The sequence below is a fragment of the Hipposideros armiger genome, unplaced genomic scaffold (assembly GCF_001890085.2).
Source record: "Hipposideros armiger isolate ML-2016 unplaced genomic scaffold, ASM189008v1 scaffold_240, whole genome shotgun sequence".
Classification (NCBI taxonomy): Eukaryota; Metazoa; Chordata; class Mammalia; order Chiroptera; family Hipposideridae; genus Hipposideros; species Hipposideros armiger.
In genome coordinates this window covers 698,609-716,175 of record NW_017731590.1, presented here as the reverse complement: position 1 = coordinate 716,175, position 17,567 = coordinate 698,609, and the positions used below count along the sequence as shown (strand labels likewise).

The 17,567-nt window shown below is 35.8% G+C and overlaps 1 protein-coding gene across 1 annotated transcript in view; it reads left to right on the top strand.

The window, feature by feature from the left end:
• The window catches only part of PATJ (PATJ crumbs cell polarity complex component), a 351,381-nt gene that overhangs the window by 67,503 nt on the left and 266,311 nt on the right, over window positions 1–17,567 (top strand). The window contains exons 15-17 of the mRNA XM_019655480.1: window positions 659–793; window positions 5,594–5,755; window positions 9,001–9,132. Of these exons, the coding sequence (XP_019511025.1) occupies window positions 659–793; window positions 5,594–5,755; window positions 9,001–9,132 (429 nt within the window). The remainder of the gene's footprint in view (window positions 1–658; window positions 794–5,593; window positions 5,756–9,000; window positions 9,133–17,567) is intronic.

Here is a 17,567-nt window from a genome sequence, read left to right as displayed (position 1 = left end):
GCCACTCGGCCGGCCCTCTTTTAATTTTTCAATTACAGTCAAATAACAATTAATGAACCCATATTTAGTGCCTTGTACTTTTCTGGGGCCTGCAGTTACAGAGTGAAAAGCTATGGCGTCTGCACTCAAGCAGGGGAAACAATCAAGAACATGGAAATTGTGAGCTGTGTGTTGTGAGCTGTGATGATGGTGTGTGCAGTGTGGTGTTGGACCCCAGATGTAGGTGGATAAACTGAGATATCAGGAAGGGCTTCCTGGAAGTGACATTACTTTGGTATTAAAGTGTGAATGGAAGTTAATTAGATAACAAAGAGGAGTTAAGATGTTCTGGGGGATGGGAAGCCGGGCAGAAAAGTAAAACACAGAACACATACTGGGAACTTGAGGACGTTTGGCGGGCCTAGAGCTTAGAATTGAATGCAGGACTTTGTACTTCTGCCTCTCCATTCCCAGGGCATCTAAAAGGAAAAGAGGAGTAAAAACAAGAAGACAAATGACTTCATATTTTACTTGAGACCAATTTTCCTGTTATTGTCCTGAGTTTGGATTTGGGTGATCTGATTCAAGGGATGGGGCTTTTCTGTGAAATACTTGATGGAGGATTCACAGCCAGATGTGTCCTTGCCATGTTTGATGTTATTGCTCTATTTTGCTACAGCTCCTGCCCATTCACACTCTGAGGCTTGGCATGGAAGTGGATTCCTTTGATGGGCACCATTATATCTCTTCGATTGCTCCAGGTTGTCCTATTGATGCACTGAGCCTCCTTCAGCCAGAGGATGAGCTTCTTGAGGTAAAATTTATGAGGGAACAGACACAGGGCAGGAATTTTTAAGCTCCAGGAAAATGTGTTCTCACTAGAAATCCACTAAGTTACATTATCACCCGTGTCAATGTAATATGACCTACTTAGTTTGAAACATTTTGGTGACTATAGTTAATACAGTATTATATACTTCAAAGTTGCTGAGAGAGTACATTTTAATGTTCTCACCATACACACACAAAAATGGTAACTATGAGATGGTAGATGTGTTAACTAACCTTATTGTGGTAATTGTTTGATATATGTATATCAAATTATCACATTGTATACCTTGAACTTACACAGTGTTATATGGCAATTATATCTCAATGAAGCTGGAAAAAAATAAAGTAAAAGACAAAGAAAAATACCTGAGCTTATGTAATGATAAAGGAAGTCAATAATATGCTTTCAGTTCATTTCCACCATCTTGTGGGACTCCTGATTTGTCCATTTGAGTTTTTGTTTAAATGTTTGTTTAAATGTTTTGTTTAAATGAAAAGAAGTAATGACCTATTTTGGTTTGATAGCATAATTAGTATTTTTTTTTGAGCAAAATTATTTTTAAGAATCTGATCTCTGACCCTTATTTGCAACATATAGTCACATTTATTTTCAGGTTTTGTTGATTATTTCTAATAAGGATTAGAGCTGGATGACTTCCAGCTTATGTATTCTTGATTGGTTTTCAGGCGAGCTCCTTGGTACTCTCTTCCTACAACATGGCAGCCTCTAGTGGTCTCACTCAGGTTTCCCAGCCTCTCTTCAATCGGAGCCAATTCTAGAACACTTCTGCTTTGGCATGACTTTCTTGAGAGATTTTGTTAGATTGAAAAGTTCTGTATCTAACACAAAAAACAACATTGAAACCATTAATTTTACATATAAGAAAATAAGGCATTGATTTTCCCCAATTTTATATACTGGTAGAATAATGATTTTAATGCATGTTTTCTAAATCCCTTTTTACTGTTTTTTCATATACATCTCACTAGTTCCTATACTCCTAAAAAAGATGTGGGCAATGATCAAACTTAGGGAAGACTCTATACAAGATGGTTCTTTCTCTAAAGAGTTAGGAACCACGAGAAGCCCTCGTTGGGTTTACTAAAATCAGCCTAGGAGCTGTAGACAAGATTAGAATCCTATGAGCCTTAATTTTAGAGATTTCTTTCTAAAATTTTGTTTGCTCAAAGTGAAATGACCAGGACAGCAAATAGCTTTCTTGCTGGGTGCAGCTGCATATTTTTAAACAGTGTCCAGCCACCTAAAAGAGTATGTTCAATTTCAAGGCCAGAGGGAAAAGTGCTATGACTAATTGTCAAATTCTGTCATAAGTATGGCAGAGCAGGGTGTTAGAGTTCTGTTGTAAGATGTAGTAAGTTGCTTATTTTTAGAGGTGCTCAAGGAATGATATTGGGATGCTTACTGGAGGATTAATGCCCTAGATTTTACTATATCGCTTGTGGTTTTTGTTTTGTTCTGAATCATGTCTTCCTTTCTGATTTGCAGGGCATATGACATAGCTTTGTGGAATATCACACACGATAATCTGTAGATTGGCAATCATTGGGAAACCATTTCTCTAACATGTAATGTTAAGTACTGAGAAATGAGATATATTTGTCTGGGAAATGTGGAAATATGAGCAAAAACCAGTTTAGTTTACTTTTTTGTGGTAATATGTACATTTATAGCATAAAATTTACATTTTAAGCATTTTTTTTTAATTGGGGAATTGGAGAAGGGAATAGTGTTGGGAAATTGGGAAAGAGGAACATTGTGTTTTTCCAGGACCCATCAGCTTCAAGTCAAGTTGTTGTCCTTCAGTCTTAGTTGTGAAGACGCAAGCTCAGCTCCAAGTCCAGTTGCCACTTTCAATCTAGTTGCGAGGGGGCACAGCCCACCATTCCATGCGGGAGTCGAACCTGTAACCTTGTTGTTAAGAGCATGCGTTCTCACCAGCTGAGCCGTCCAACTGCCCATTGGCAGCTCAGCAGCAGCTCAGCTCAGGTGCAGCTCACTGGCTTATTTGGGAATCGAACCAGCGACCTTGTTGCTTAGAGCTCGTGCTCTTAACCAACTGCACCACCTGGCTGGCCCATTTTAAGCATTTTTAGTGTCTAATCCAATGACCTTAAGTATAATTTACTACTAGTATATGGTAGGAGATAAAGAAATGTTAGCTGGATCTGAGTAGAGCAAGGATAAGCGATCTCAGTCATCCATCTGTGCCTTAGCCAGGATTAGAAATCCACGGGCCTTTCTTTTCACCTTGTAAAAGAATGTGTTGTGATACAGTAGCATGAAGACTTGAATTCATAAGTATAGATTTTTGGTGAAAGAACTTGGGATATGGAAAGAAGCACAGGTTTGGAAGCTAGAAAAGCTGCTTTTGGCTCTGAATTTGCCATAGCTTAACCATGTCCCCTGGCATGTCACTTAACTTTTTTGAGAATTAGTTTCTTCGTCAAGAAATGCTTACTTCACTATGTATTTGTGAGGATCTAATGGAATGTCGTCCAGGTAAACTATAAAGCATATCTTACTATGAGATATTGGCAATATTATCACTAGGAAAAGGCATAAACAATCTTTAAGGGATAGGATGAATGAGGATTGAACGCGGTAATGTAGTAGCACAGTACTAGTACAGTATTAGGTCTGTGTGTGCGTGTTTTCTAATCACAGTCTGACCAAGTGAGTCTTGACAGCACTTAGAGGGTCTCAAGTCTCAAGTTGAAGGGCCTAGAGACATACTGTGAACTCTAAAATAAAAATTGGCTGCTTCTGAGTAACCAAATATAGAAATAAAAAAAATCTCTGTAAAGTTAGCCAAATAAACTCCCGAATTTAAAGTGTGTGTGTGTGTGTGTGTGTGTGTGTGTGTGTGTGTGTGTGTGTTTAATGTACTCCTTAGAGCTTAAAACCAGAAACACAAATATGCTTTGGGGTTAGAACATTGCTCCAAGTCTCAGCCCAGAGCAGCTTTTTACAGCAGCCATAAATCCCCTTAGATAGGAGTTGGTAATGGGAAATGTGACCAATCCCTTTAGTGATAGAGAATAGTGAGGAGGACTACCAGGCACTGCTATAATAATTGGAGACAATTCAAATGAATAAATAATGAGCTAAATAAATATTTAAATGTACTCCAAGATAAAAATCTGAAAAGTGATTTTCTTATTTGTTGAAGTACTGTGAAACACAAACTAATACTTGTGTCTAGGTAGAATTCCTGCTTTCATTGTATGTGTTTGCTTTCTTTTTAGTGTAGGTTACTCCCCATTTGGTTGGTTTTAGAACTTTCTGTTCACTGGTGCCAGTTGGCACCATGGGCATGGTGTGGCCTGTGATGGGTACCTCCCTACCGATTTTTGTATGAAGATTGACTTGTAATTCTTCCAAGGACAACCTTTCAACTTGCTGTACCCTGGACTCCTTCATAGGTCATAAAGTCTTGGAAGACGATATTTACTTCCCCATTAGGGCTAGCTTTCTGAAGCACGTGTGGGTCTCTTTACTATGTGGTGATTTCTTTGTAAATAATTAAGAGGCAGGGAGATTGTCTGGCCTGATGGCTAAGTGCTTGGTATGTTCCAGGCCTCAGAGTGGTTCCAAGGGACAATTGATTTGGGGCTCAGATCACTGCTGATGAGATGCTTCCAACAACCCACTGTGCTTTTATTCTCTGAGCAATGACAGGTTTTGTGGAAAGGGTCCTCCCAGGAAAGGCAGCCCTGCCAGTTATCTGGACATTAGCACTGCAACTGTCAGAAATTAATGTGAGACCAGAAATATCTTTAAAGTTAGTAATGGTGCCGAACCCTCCCAGGAAGGTAGGAGTCAGATGTAAAAAGATTATTTGTTCCTTGGATGTGCTCATGCCTCAGCCTAGCAGACAGATCAAGTTTTGGTGATTTTTAGTCAGAACGACAGAGCTCCTTGAGCTAAATTTATACATATGAAAAATTAAAATAGACATCTTTTGAAATCATCTTTGGTGCAAAATACTATTATTATGCACTAAAATAATATGAAATTTAGATAATTTTTGGTGATAAACATTCATCATTATTAAGGAGTAGTTGGTTATCTTTTTATTCTTTTAAACATATGAGACATGAATAAAATAATTTGAAAACTGATACACTTCCAATAATTGATGGCTGTGCCAGCAGACAATGTAAGAATAGCACTAATGCAGTGTTATATTTGTTTCTTTACTATAGAAGTGATTTTTCTAGGTTTGGTATTAAGAGTTTATGGGATATGAAAGAAAATTGTGAACTGATGCTAAATTTTGACTGCCTAGATTTTTGTTACGCTTTCTAAGTTCAGCAGTATTAACAGCCTTAAAAGTTAGTGTTACTATCTGTAGTGACAGTCTTACAAAATAAAAAAGCAAAAGGAAATGGTCTTAAGAAGACTGTGAATGATATTTAATATGTTTAGGGAGAGATGAGTGGAAGTAGATGAGAGAATACAACAAAGGAGAAACCATGGAGGTATGAAAAATTAGGCAGATCACTTACCCAGGGAAAGTTATCCTCTGCATACATTTTATACTTTATTCACCCAAGTTCAATAAAGGTTTAACCTTAATTTTTATAAATTTTATGGATTTCTGATGTTTTTAGTTACTACTAAAATAATATTAAAATCAGGCCCTTTGTATACAGGGAAAGTAAAACAATATCCTATTTTCATTTTGATTGATGTAAACAAGAGACTTTTGGTTTTTCATTTGGGGCCTCCTCAATTCTGACTTATCCCTTGCCTTTCTAGGTCAATGGTGTGCAGCTCTATGGGAAATCCCGTCGAGAAGCAGTCTCCTTTCTTAAAGAAGTGCCACCCCCCTTTACCTTGGTTTGCTGTCGACGGTTGTTTGATGATGAAGCCTCTGTAGATGAACCAAGGATCACTGAAGCCTCCCTTCCTGAGACTGAGGTACTGACTGAATATACTGTGGTTCCCATAGGCACGCCCATTCATGAAGGATGTCCCACAGAGTGTATCGCAATATTCAAAGGAGGGGGAAATACTTCCTCCTTTTTTATTTCACTACAGTAGCTCTCCATGGCAATAATACACAGCTTTTCAAATTGTCACTTTTCATTTTAATGTCATAAAATTTTCCTTTTTTTCCTCTTTGAAATACTAGTGACATTAATGAGCATGCACTTTGATTTTTGAGATTTTTTAAAAGAAATAATTGCCCGGGCTCATTACTTTTAGCTCCCAGTTCAACTCAGTTCATCTTAATAAGTTTAAGACATTGGTGAGTGTTGAATATCTAATGGACTTCCTTTTTTCAGAGCCTTAAACATATGAAGACCTATGACCAATTTCGAAGTGAGTCTAAAAATTGCTGTAAAAGCCTTCAGAAGGTCAGAGGATAAAATAACACTTTCTGTGCCTTGGTAGTCTTTATTTTTTTAAGAGCCTTGTAATTATGAAAACAGTTTTCAGCACGTGCTTTGTCATCTGATGCCATTTGTAACCTCATTTTTTATGCCATTTTCCCCTTTTCCAGACTCTCCTACATTATAATTCCATTAACAACAGTTTAGATACATGGGGCCTTGCCTTTTACCTGCCTCTGGTTTGAATTTCAAGATCTGTGGACCCTAATTCTACTTCTACCACTTAATGATTGTGAATCTTGAGCAAATAATTTGACTGTCTGTTCATATTCTTCCTCTGAAAAAGGGATAATTGTAGCACTTACCCGCCTCATCAGTTTGTGGGGAAAGGAGATGAAGTAGCATGTGTGCAAAGCTCAAGGTGCAATGCCTTGCACATGGAAAGTGCTCGGTAAAAGTTAACGATAGCTCTTCCTGACTCCTCGAGTCCACCCATCTTTGTTTTCTGATCTTCTGAAGCACATAGGAGTCAACATAGCTCTGTCTTATAGTCACAGATATTTTAGGATGTTTTAAGCTTGTTTTTACATGAAAACTGTCAGCTCCTGTAGGCAGGGTACATATCTTAAAATTTTGGATCTCATGGTGTTTTTATTCTGTACTGGGCATGTAAGAAGTGCTTAGTACATTATTGATTGAGAATCTTTTTTAAATGTTTATCTTTAGTAAAATGTACTTCAAGGAAGGGACTCAAATGCCACACTTTTGTGATTCTTGCTATCTTTATTAAAATTAAATGTGGATGATGGCTTACCTCTAAAGGTTGATAAAAATGCCTTTAATCTAATCTTACAGGGTGTGTAAATCACCAACACAGCTTGCTGACTCTATGCTCCCATCTGTCATACTTTACCACAATGGGTAAACAACAGCTCTGAATTATGCTAAATGTCAACCTTGCTGCCCATTAGTTGATTGCTTTCCATTCTGTAAATATAGGAGTTATGCAGAATTGATTGTATCAAAGTGATAGATTTTGGGTTGGAGTATAATATCTTATATACCAGATGCCTTGAAATTTCTGTAAGCTTGGGTTTTACAATTGTATGTGGTTTCTTAAAATCCTGGCTCTCTTTTCCATCTGTCTTTTTTTTTTTTTTTTTAATTTATCCCAATACCATCTTAGGTTCTTAAACTCTATCTGGTTAGGCAACTCAGCCAAAATTCTAATGCTCATTAATCAGTGAGGGTATTAAATGCCCCAGTAAAACATCAATCATATTGTATTAGCCTTCAGAACTTTATTCTTTATTGGAAGGTATGAGTTTTTTCATTTTAAGTGTATCATTTCCTCACATTAGGCTGATATATACAAAGGTTATTGATCCAGAATATTCCCACTAATTTCAAGTTTTGTAATTCAAGACACAAGAAATTGTTCCCATGTTGAGAGCCAATCCATCATGGATTGAGTATTGACTTTCCATGTACTGCAGGGACAGTTTGAGATCCGGACCAACTGTAATTTAAAAATGTTTTTGTATTAGCTATGGTGCCTTACTCTTCCATATTAGAGGGGTTTTCCCCGACCTTTGATTCCATTAAATGGGACTTTTCTTATACAAGTCACACAAAATTACCTTTGTAGAAATAATGTACTTTCATTTTATTTACTAAGATCACCCAAAGTTTTAAGAAGTCGACTTTTTAAAAAATCATTATTTATTTAGTCTGTAGCTTTATTAAAAAAGAGTTTCAAGGTAAACCCACTGAAAAATACATGATTTATTAATGTATTGAGCAGATATTTGTTGAGAGGCCATGAGCCAGGCACTATTGTGGGTTGAGTGCATAACTGTGGTAAACTCTATGGAAGACACACACAGTTTTCCATTCTGACCTAGGAGCCAGGCATTTTGTTAGTTGCTAGTGCTACAAAGAAAAAGAAGATAATTCTTGAGCTTCAGCTAGCAATTCCGAGTATTTGGGGGAGGTAAATCATATAAAAACAACAATACAGTGCTATACATAGTATAAAAAAAGGTTAAAGCAGATAGTCTCCTGCATGTTAACTCACTGATGCTGTATCATTTAGCTTCCTGGAACCCCACTGAGCAGTGACTCTTGTCCCTGAATGGAAGGGGAACCTGGAATAATGGGATTTGGGGATGTGAGGTCAGAGAAAATAACCAAGGATCTGTGTCCTGGAAAGTTGCACTGACCTACATCTTCAACGATCAGATTTTCATTATTTCAACTCAGTGATTTTCACTTGTTTTTAGACTTACATGATTCCCAAAGGCTTGGATTTTTTTCTACCTTGTTTTTTCAGTAAAGTTTTTCTTGAAAACTTCTAGGAGCCAACAGAAGTGGTTTTTCTTTGTCATATCCTGGCCTCTCGACCTGTGTTGGCATCTTTCTCTGTCTCTCACTGTACTTATGAACTCAGGTATTGCTACTTAAATATCTTGTAAGCTTTGACTTTGTATGATGTTTTCATTTTTCCTTAAATTGCATATTTTTCCTTTTATGCTTCTAATGGGATGACAGAACTCATTGAAGTATAAGAGGTCAGTTTTACCACTTTGAAACAGATATGTTACATTTAAAAACAACTATATGAATGTTATTAAGTGCTTTAATTTTTAAGAAATCTTATGCTAGACTGTATGTGTCCCAGTGCATGCCCCTTTCAAAAAGATTAAGAAGAAAAACTACGCATGCCAAAGAGAACCCCCGGTTTGAGAAGAAGCTATGATGTTCCTAATATGTCCTTGTCGGAACTGAAAGGATAGTATTTTGAAGCATTTGTGTTCTTTGGTATTTCAGGGTGACCACAATATAGATGTCAATACTGAAGAAGATGATGATGGGGAATTAGCCCTATGGTCTCCCGAAGTCAAGATCGTTGAACTAGTAAAAGATCATAAAGGCTTGGGATTCAGCATTTTGGATTACCAGGTATAAGAACCTCTGTAGAGTTTTTGGAGTGATTAGTTTGTATTAATGTTATGTGAAATAGTAATTGTTTAAGGCACCCATTGACTTAGGCAAAATGGAATGATTTGATATATAATGCTACTGTCGAAAGATGGGGTGTTATACTTTCCATTGTTACCTTTATAATTAATAGTTAGTGAATAAATAATTAGTGAATAAAATGATGGATGATATAATAACTGGACAATAAGGGAAATAATAGTTTTATATCCATGGATGCTTTTAGAGACTGGAACTTGATGAATTTTTTTATATGGAGTGTTTCCCCCTCCACACCCCCCCCCCCCCCCCCCCCCCGCTTTATTGAGACATATTTCACGCACCATAAAATTCACCCATTTAAAGAATACAGTTTGGTTGCTTTTAGTATATTCAGAGTTGTGCAGCCTTCACCATGGTCTAATTTTAGCATGTTTTCGTCACCCCAAAAAGAATCCCTATACATATTAGTAGTCATTCCCAATTATCAGTCTCCCCGACTTCCCCTTCACATACTTTTGCTTGCCTATTAAACTCAGCTTAATTAAGTAGAAAATGTTCTTGGCAAAATGATATATTTGTATTTAATAATGGAACACATAATATTTATGTATTTATATGTACCCCAGATATAACTAAAGTTATTGATGCATCTAGGGGAAGGATGTGAAAGGTCACAATAAGACATGTATATGTTTTACCAGTTTACCAGTTTATAGTATTTTTAGACCTTCTGATTATCGTGGGGAATTAAAACTGTTGGCAAGAAATCTCTTCATTTTTAAGATGCATATTTTAATACATTTGTGCTGCCTAAACACATTGTGGGTTGATAAAGCAAAATGTACTCTATCAAAGCACATAAAATGCCAAGTAATATAAAAATCAATTCTTTTATTTTTAATATAATAAGGCATTTGGGAATAGATTAAAAGAAGAATACTTTGAGCATTATGTAAGACATTAAATTCAATATTTTGGCAGTGTGATTTAAGATTACTGAAATAGATTATATCTGTTTCATTTTTGCTGGCATATTTTTGTGCCAGACAATCCTCTCTGTTATTAGAACTTCTCTTTGGAATAGTATTGAATTATGAGTTGTTGATTCCAAATAGTGCATATTTTGGGAAACATTTTTATGAAGATACCAATACTGTAAGATTCTGGAATTTTATATATTGGTCAATATTAGAGCCTATAAAACAAATTGCAGGTGCTATCTCATTTTTTCCTCCCCAGTGTAGATCTATTACCTAGCACATGATAGGTGATTAACAAATATTTGCAGAGTGATTGGGTAAAAGTTAGGTTAGCCAAAATTAACTGAGACTACACGAACACATTCAGTGGGATTTTTTGTTAACCATTTTGATAAATGGGATTTACTTTAGAAAACACCTTTCAGATGTGGTTTAGATATTTGGCTGCATTTCCATTATCATTAGAATCTCTATGTATTTGCATTCTGTATAATAAATATCTCATAATGGTTGCTCTTATCCTATTAAATGACATTATGTACAAATTTTATATTTTGAATATTGCAGATGTTAAAGCAGAGAAGTGCCTTAGAAATTTAAAAAAAAAACAGACTTCATTAAAAGATGGAAAGAAAACTTGATAGTCCTTAATAGTTTAATTCCTAGTTAACAGAAACATTTCTTTATGAGTTCTGAGCTTTACACTTAAAAAAAATATACACACACGCACACACATACATATATGTGTGTGTGTGTGTGTGTGTGTGTGTGTGTATATATATATATATATATATATATATATATGTAGCTTTTTCTAAATATGGAAGGTTTTTTTTTCTTCACTGCATTCCTATAGGTATGCATTGTAACATATCTTTTGTTTTTATTTTATTTTTATTTATAAAATTTGAGGTCCCCCCATCTGATTTTCCTCAAAATCATCATTACACGTACAGCACTGACATTTATTTCTGCACAAATTACATATAGTAATCCTGCTGCAAAGGAAGTATTACATGTTCTTTTTGTTTTTGTGCTTCTCAGAAAACTGATAGAAAAATACTTGATTTTCTAAAAGCTACTTTGATTTACATTAAAGGCTCGGCTTATTCACTTTTGTAGGTAAACTTCAGAAGAAATCTTAAATTGAATGTTTTTCTTAAGTCGAGCTTAAGTGCACTTCTGTACAAGCATGTTTTCTGTATACAACTACAGAACTGTTACCCACTATGACATTTAGATGACATATAAATACATTTAAAATTTGGTTTTGGGCAAGTTAATGAATTGGTTATACTAGCCCTTGTAATTAGCTAATACATTCTAAAGTTCAGAAATATTTTTTTCAAGGCCAAGTGAAGGTTTAACAAAAGTCACGAAAGGCCATGTTCCTGGTCATTATTGTAGTTAATGCGTCCTGTATAGATTTATTAGCTGAATAGAACCAATGAAGATTCCCTCCACCCCCAATCACCCTTATCCCCACCCACAGGCTTAGCATATTTAGAATCAGAAGTAAGTTAGAAACATCTTGACCACAGGAAGGAAGTATTAGTAGAGTGGGAGAGCATCTAGGTTTTAAAGGACCTGCATCAACAGTACTGAAGAGACTGAAAATTTACTTTGGAATATTAATTTTAGTTACCCACTTTTCTCACTAATGGGTTTTTCTCTAGAATAATAAGAAATTCCTTGAGAACCTGACAAAGTTAGATACAACATCTATTTCATGGGTGCTTATGCAATTTCTTCATCTGTAAAATGGGGATAATAATGCCTACCTAGCTCAAAGGATTATGTGGGTTAAGTAAATAAATGTGTAAAGAAGTGGAACTGTTATTTTTATGGAAATGTGAGTATTATTAATAATTATCCAATTTAGAAAATAAAGACAAAAAGTTTTGATATTTTCATAAGATGGGGCCGTACTACAATATGTAGAACTCTGTCAATTTTCAACTATCTAGTTAGTTTAGGCAAATTAATGTTAGATGCATTTGTTGAGTGAAGTCTAAATTTAACTGTAAAATTACATTCTAAAATGCAGCCAACTCATGATGAGCCTTATGTGAATTATCCTATTGTAGAATATTGGTCAGAAATTTGTTTTCTACATAAATTGAGCCAAGCCTTAGGAAAAGATGAGTGAAGCAGATAAAGGATCTTGTGTTGGCCATGGGTATATGGGGTAGCTGTCTCAACAGGTGATTCAGCGATTAACCATTGATGGACGTTGTGTGGCTGCGCAGAGAAAAGAAGCACATCTTTATACCTGAAATGAAGGAGCTGAATCTGATATACAGGTCTATAGCTCTGTTATATGGGCAAAGAGCAAAGTGTGGAAATTCATTTTCATGAAAGGCATTTTAAGGAGATTGGGCCAAAAGAAAAGGAGAAAGCAACAGGGAAGACATAATACTTAAATTCAGGTTGTAAGACTCCTCATTAGATTTTAGGATAAAGTGATAGTAGCTTTGTTGGCTGTATTTGAATGAAGGTAGAATATTTGTTAGTGTCAAATATGCCTGGGCACTACTCTAGGTAGTGGGTAGTTAAAATCCTGCCCTGTATGTGCCCCATACTAGAGGAGTCATTGTTCACTATAGTGTCATGCCTTAGAGGATTGTGTCATGGAAAACAGCAATGTGCATAGTTTGTCAAGAGCATGAATATTGTGACTTAACTGGTTACTCTGTAACTAAGCAACATTGAACTCTCAGAAATTTGGTTATAAGTTTTTATAGTATAGTTTCTTGCCAGTTTCTAGGTGAGGCTTATATACTGTGCCCTAGTTATCTTTGTCTTAATTCCCCAGCCTTTATGTGTTATGTCTTTATTATTCCTAATATTTATACGAATAAAATTAATGGAAACTCAGTTAACAAGAGCTAACATTTATTGGGTGTTTACTATTTGCTAGGCAGTGTTCTAATTGCTTTATGTATTCCCCGCGATAACCGTAGGAAGTTCATACTATTATCATCTTCATTTTAGAAATGAGGAACCTGAAGCATTTTAGAAGTGAGGTTAAGTAACTAGTCCAAGTCTACATAGCTAGTATATGGCAGAATTAGAATTTGAACTCAAACAGTTGACTCCCAGGACCTGTGCTTTTAACCACCCTACTGTACTGCTCCTTTCCTTATGAGCGGTGCTCCCATGTGCATTTTATTATTGGGGAACCCTGTAGTAAACGATCACAGCAGATCTTCCTATTTTTCCAGCTTGCACAAAAAACTTTGTATCTTAAAGACAAGCTGCTAGATAGTATTCTCATTTTTAATGCTTATATGAAAGTTCAATAAGTATTAAAAATTAATATAGTGTGTTCATAGGCATTGTGTAAGAGCTAGTATTTATTGCTTCAGATGAAAATACAAGTAATTACAAATTTAAGAATCCTAAGTTAGTGCAAGTAATTAGTTGTGGGTTAATCCTCAATAATGAAGCAATTATTAGGTAGTCTGAGAGTCTGTAATTTTTAATTTCTAACAAAAAGCTTGAAATAAATTTAGAACTGTGGATTTTACCTTCGGTTGACCTTATAAATTAAACATGGCAAGTGGATATTTTCTGGTGTTTTGATTTATGTTGAACTTTGAATAACCCCTTATGATGATAAATCACTAGAAATGTTTATCATTAGCCAAATTTTGAACATTAGCCATGATATTGCCCTTCTTGATACTTTTGAATTTCGATGATTTACAAGGTAAAATTTATGAACCAACAGTCCTCCTCCCTTCCATATCCCATGCCTTCTGATATGGACGGACTCAACTTTTGTCAAAATAGATATTTTTCAAGGACTGAGTTTACCTCCGACACTGAGAGAGATAAAAATAGAAAGCATAATAGCACAGCCACTGAGAGATGATTCATACATAAATACTGTTAGTAATGCTTGAAAACATTGTTTGAAAGACCACTGGCAAATGATGATTCATTAAAAAGAATGGCGAAAATATTCCTCCCTATAAAAATCAACAGTGATTAATTTTTTTAATAGAAGAAATGGGTTAAAGAACCCAAACAGTATGAATACAAAATATTGCAGTATGGCTGTGTGGGGTGTGTCTTGGATATGGTATGTCTTAGTATTTGTGAGATAAACTTAGTGTGCAGTTTCTGCCCAACTACTAACTCTATTAGATGGAATTCTCTCCCTTTTTTTTAGATGGAATTCTCTTTAAAGAAGACTTTTGAAAGTTTTAGGAAGGGATTGTATAAATTACATGTACGTAGCTTTAAATTGATGCTTTTCTTATATGTACAGCAAAATGACTTTCTGCGCACATGAGAAATGTTTTAAAAATAAGTATTACATACATATAGCATACAAATTCAAAGGTACATCAAGGTGTCCCGTGCCAGGTAATTCTATCTCTGACCATATCTCTTACTTCTCCCAGATATAACTGTTTTTCTTGTCTATCCTCTCAGGATATTTTATATATACATGGTTAGATAGGTAATAGGTTTTTGGTTGCTTAGTAGTTTTTATTTTTTCACACATAAATGGACTAGGTCATAAGCATTTTAAGCACATTGCTTTTTTTCTCAGTTATCTGTTCTTTCCTTTTGGTATTTATAGAGCTGCCTATTTATTTTTAATGATTGCCTAGTATATTATTGTTGATATATAATTTATTTAACCAATCTCCTGTACCTTGTTGGTGGGTATTTCAAATGAGGCTGTAGTGGATACCCTTGTCATACTTTTGTAAAAAGGTGGGAATAAATCTTGTGATGATTTAAATTTTGGTATATTTTTACCAAATTGCTTGAACATAACTGTTTGTGAAACTCACATGTATTTAGACCACTTAAAATCGATGCCTCCTTATGTAGAGTTATTTCTTTATTCAGATAATTCTCCTGGAAAATAAAGTGTAAGCAGGTGCGTAATTCATAAATTTGCTAATGGTTTTCCATGATATGGACAGATTAAGTGATAGCAATATATAACCCTCAATTTTATTTCAACTTTATATTGGCAGTAATTAATTTATTGGCCTTTGTAGCTAACAGGGCATAAACTATTTATATTCAGGCTTTCATGTTAGTGCCCAAAGGCTATTCCTATTTCTTCTACCAGTTTTAATCTTGTTTATCAGAACATTGAGTTTAAAAATGGAAGAAATTAAGGATTTTAATTTTTGCCAACAGAATTGAATGCTGGGTGAATTTGGGTGAATGCTGCTATCAGTATAATAGTGTTCAGTAACTTACAGAAGCCCAATCTTTATGTTCATATTAGCTGATTAATTTATAGAATTCGGGGATAAAGAATTTGATAGGTATTGACATAATTTTAACATACAGTAGTACCGTTGAGCCTTGAACAGTACAGGGGTTATATACATCAGCCCTGCACAGTCAAAAATCTGTGTATAACTTTTGACTCCCTCAAAGCTTAACTACAATACTAATAGCCCACTGTTGACCAGAAGCCTTACTGATAATATGAACAGTTGATTAACACACATTTTGTATGTTATATTTATGATGTACTGTATTCTTACCAATAAACTAAGCTAGAGAAAAGAAAATGTTATCAACAAAATCATAAGGAAGAGAAAATACATTTGCTGTATTAATTGAAAAATAACCATGTATAAGTGAACCTGTGCACTTCATACCTGTGTTGTTCAAGGGCCACTGTAAATGTATTAGTAATATTAAAAAGTCAAATCCAAACCTATACCATGTCCAGAATCTAAGTTATAGAGAACAGTTGTTTATTGCAAGTTATTACATTGTTCCACTTTAATGCTCAAAGGATCTCACAATATGGCCACCAGTATTTGTGTTGTTTTTCTCTTTTGTTATTACTTTTGTCTTTTTTATTTTAAGTAGCTCTTTGGGTCCAATTCACCCATGTAGCATTAAGATATTAGTACCAAGCAAAATGCAGTCAATCTGCTACTAATGGTAGCATTCGTATTCTTGCAAATGTGTCATACAGCTTACTGTTAAACAAATCACACAGCTGCTTTTAAAGGTCACTTTTGCTTAACAGAACTTAGGGGAGCTCATAAAGGCTATTCTTTGCCCATCCCTGATTCCTATCCACATTTATTTTTATTAACATCAAAGTACTGTAAGCTGCCGTGCCAACTGGACTGAAGATTTCTTTTTCACAGAGGATTTGCTTCCTCTCCCTCTATGGGAAAGCTCTGTATCCTTTAAATCATTTTAAGCTGCTTCATTTGAAAAATAATTCTTAGTAGTGTGTTCATGGAGTGGATTGATTTTGGCTACTGGGGAAATGCTCTCATGGCTTAAAGACTGCTTTTCAAGCCTGCGAAGTGGGTGAATGAAGGGAGCCCACTCCTGGTGTGTGGAGTTTGTAGTGTGCTCAGGATGATGACTGACTTCCAAAAACTTCACTGCAGCAAAACTAAAGGCATCAGGAGACCAGAAGCCACTTAATAAGAGATCAAAGAGGCTGTGTGTATATCAGCTTGAAATCCAGATAGTACAGATCAAAAGCTTGCCTTAGCGAGGCAGCTGCAGGGGCATGAAGTTAGCAGGAGGCCTCAAAGATCTTAAGTCAGGCCTGATGTTGAACTTTGTGGGAATTTCATGGCTCCTCGGGAATATGAATTTGGCAAAAAATCCCATTGTGTCTGATGGGGAGAGAGAGACTAGAGGGAAGGCAACCAATGCTTGTCTGCTGGATGGTGCTTTCTCATAGGGTAACTTTCCTTTTAGGGCTTCTTCAGGACTGTTTCTGCTTCATACTAGAAGGCACTGCTGAGAAGGAGGTGGTCCTGAAAAATGTCTGTTGTGTTACCTTTAGAGCTATATACATACATATATGTGTGTGTGTGTGTGTGTGTGTGTGTGTGTGTGTGTGTGTGTGTGTATACACACACACACACATATATATGTATGTGTATATATATATATATACACACACACAGACATATATACATATATACACACAGATATATTTTAAGAGTTGGTCTAAAGGAGAAACTCAGTCTCCAGAGATGTTTTACCACCAGTCTTCCCCTATCTCTAGGTGTGGGCGTGTTTTAGAGGCTCCCACTTGATTCTGATGTCAGCATTGCAAACTCTGATAGTAGCTGAAAGTCACAGCCCTTCCTAGGCTATGGCAGAAAGATCGAATCAAATCCACAAATAGGTATTGAGTCTGTTTTCCCACCATGTGGTGATTTGTACTGCTCTACCTGGGTATCATTTGGAGCCACGCAGTGATTCAGAGAAACCATGCTCCCCACCAGTGAGGGCCAGGAAGTGGTTCTGCCTCCTTCTGGTACCTAAGGCCTAATTTGATAATGATTCCTGAAAGGGGATTGACTCCCTGATCCTCACACAACTTTTTCTAGGGCTCACGTCCCCCTTTCAGCTGCCTCCTGTGTTTTTTACTTTAATCATATATTGCGTTCATCAGTATGCCACTGT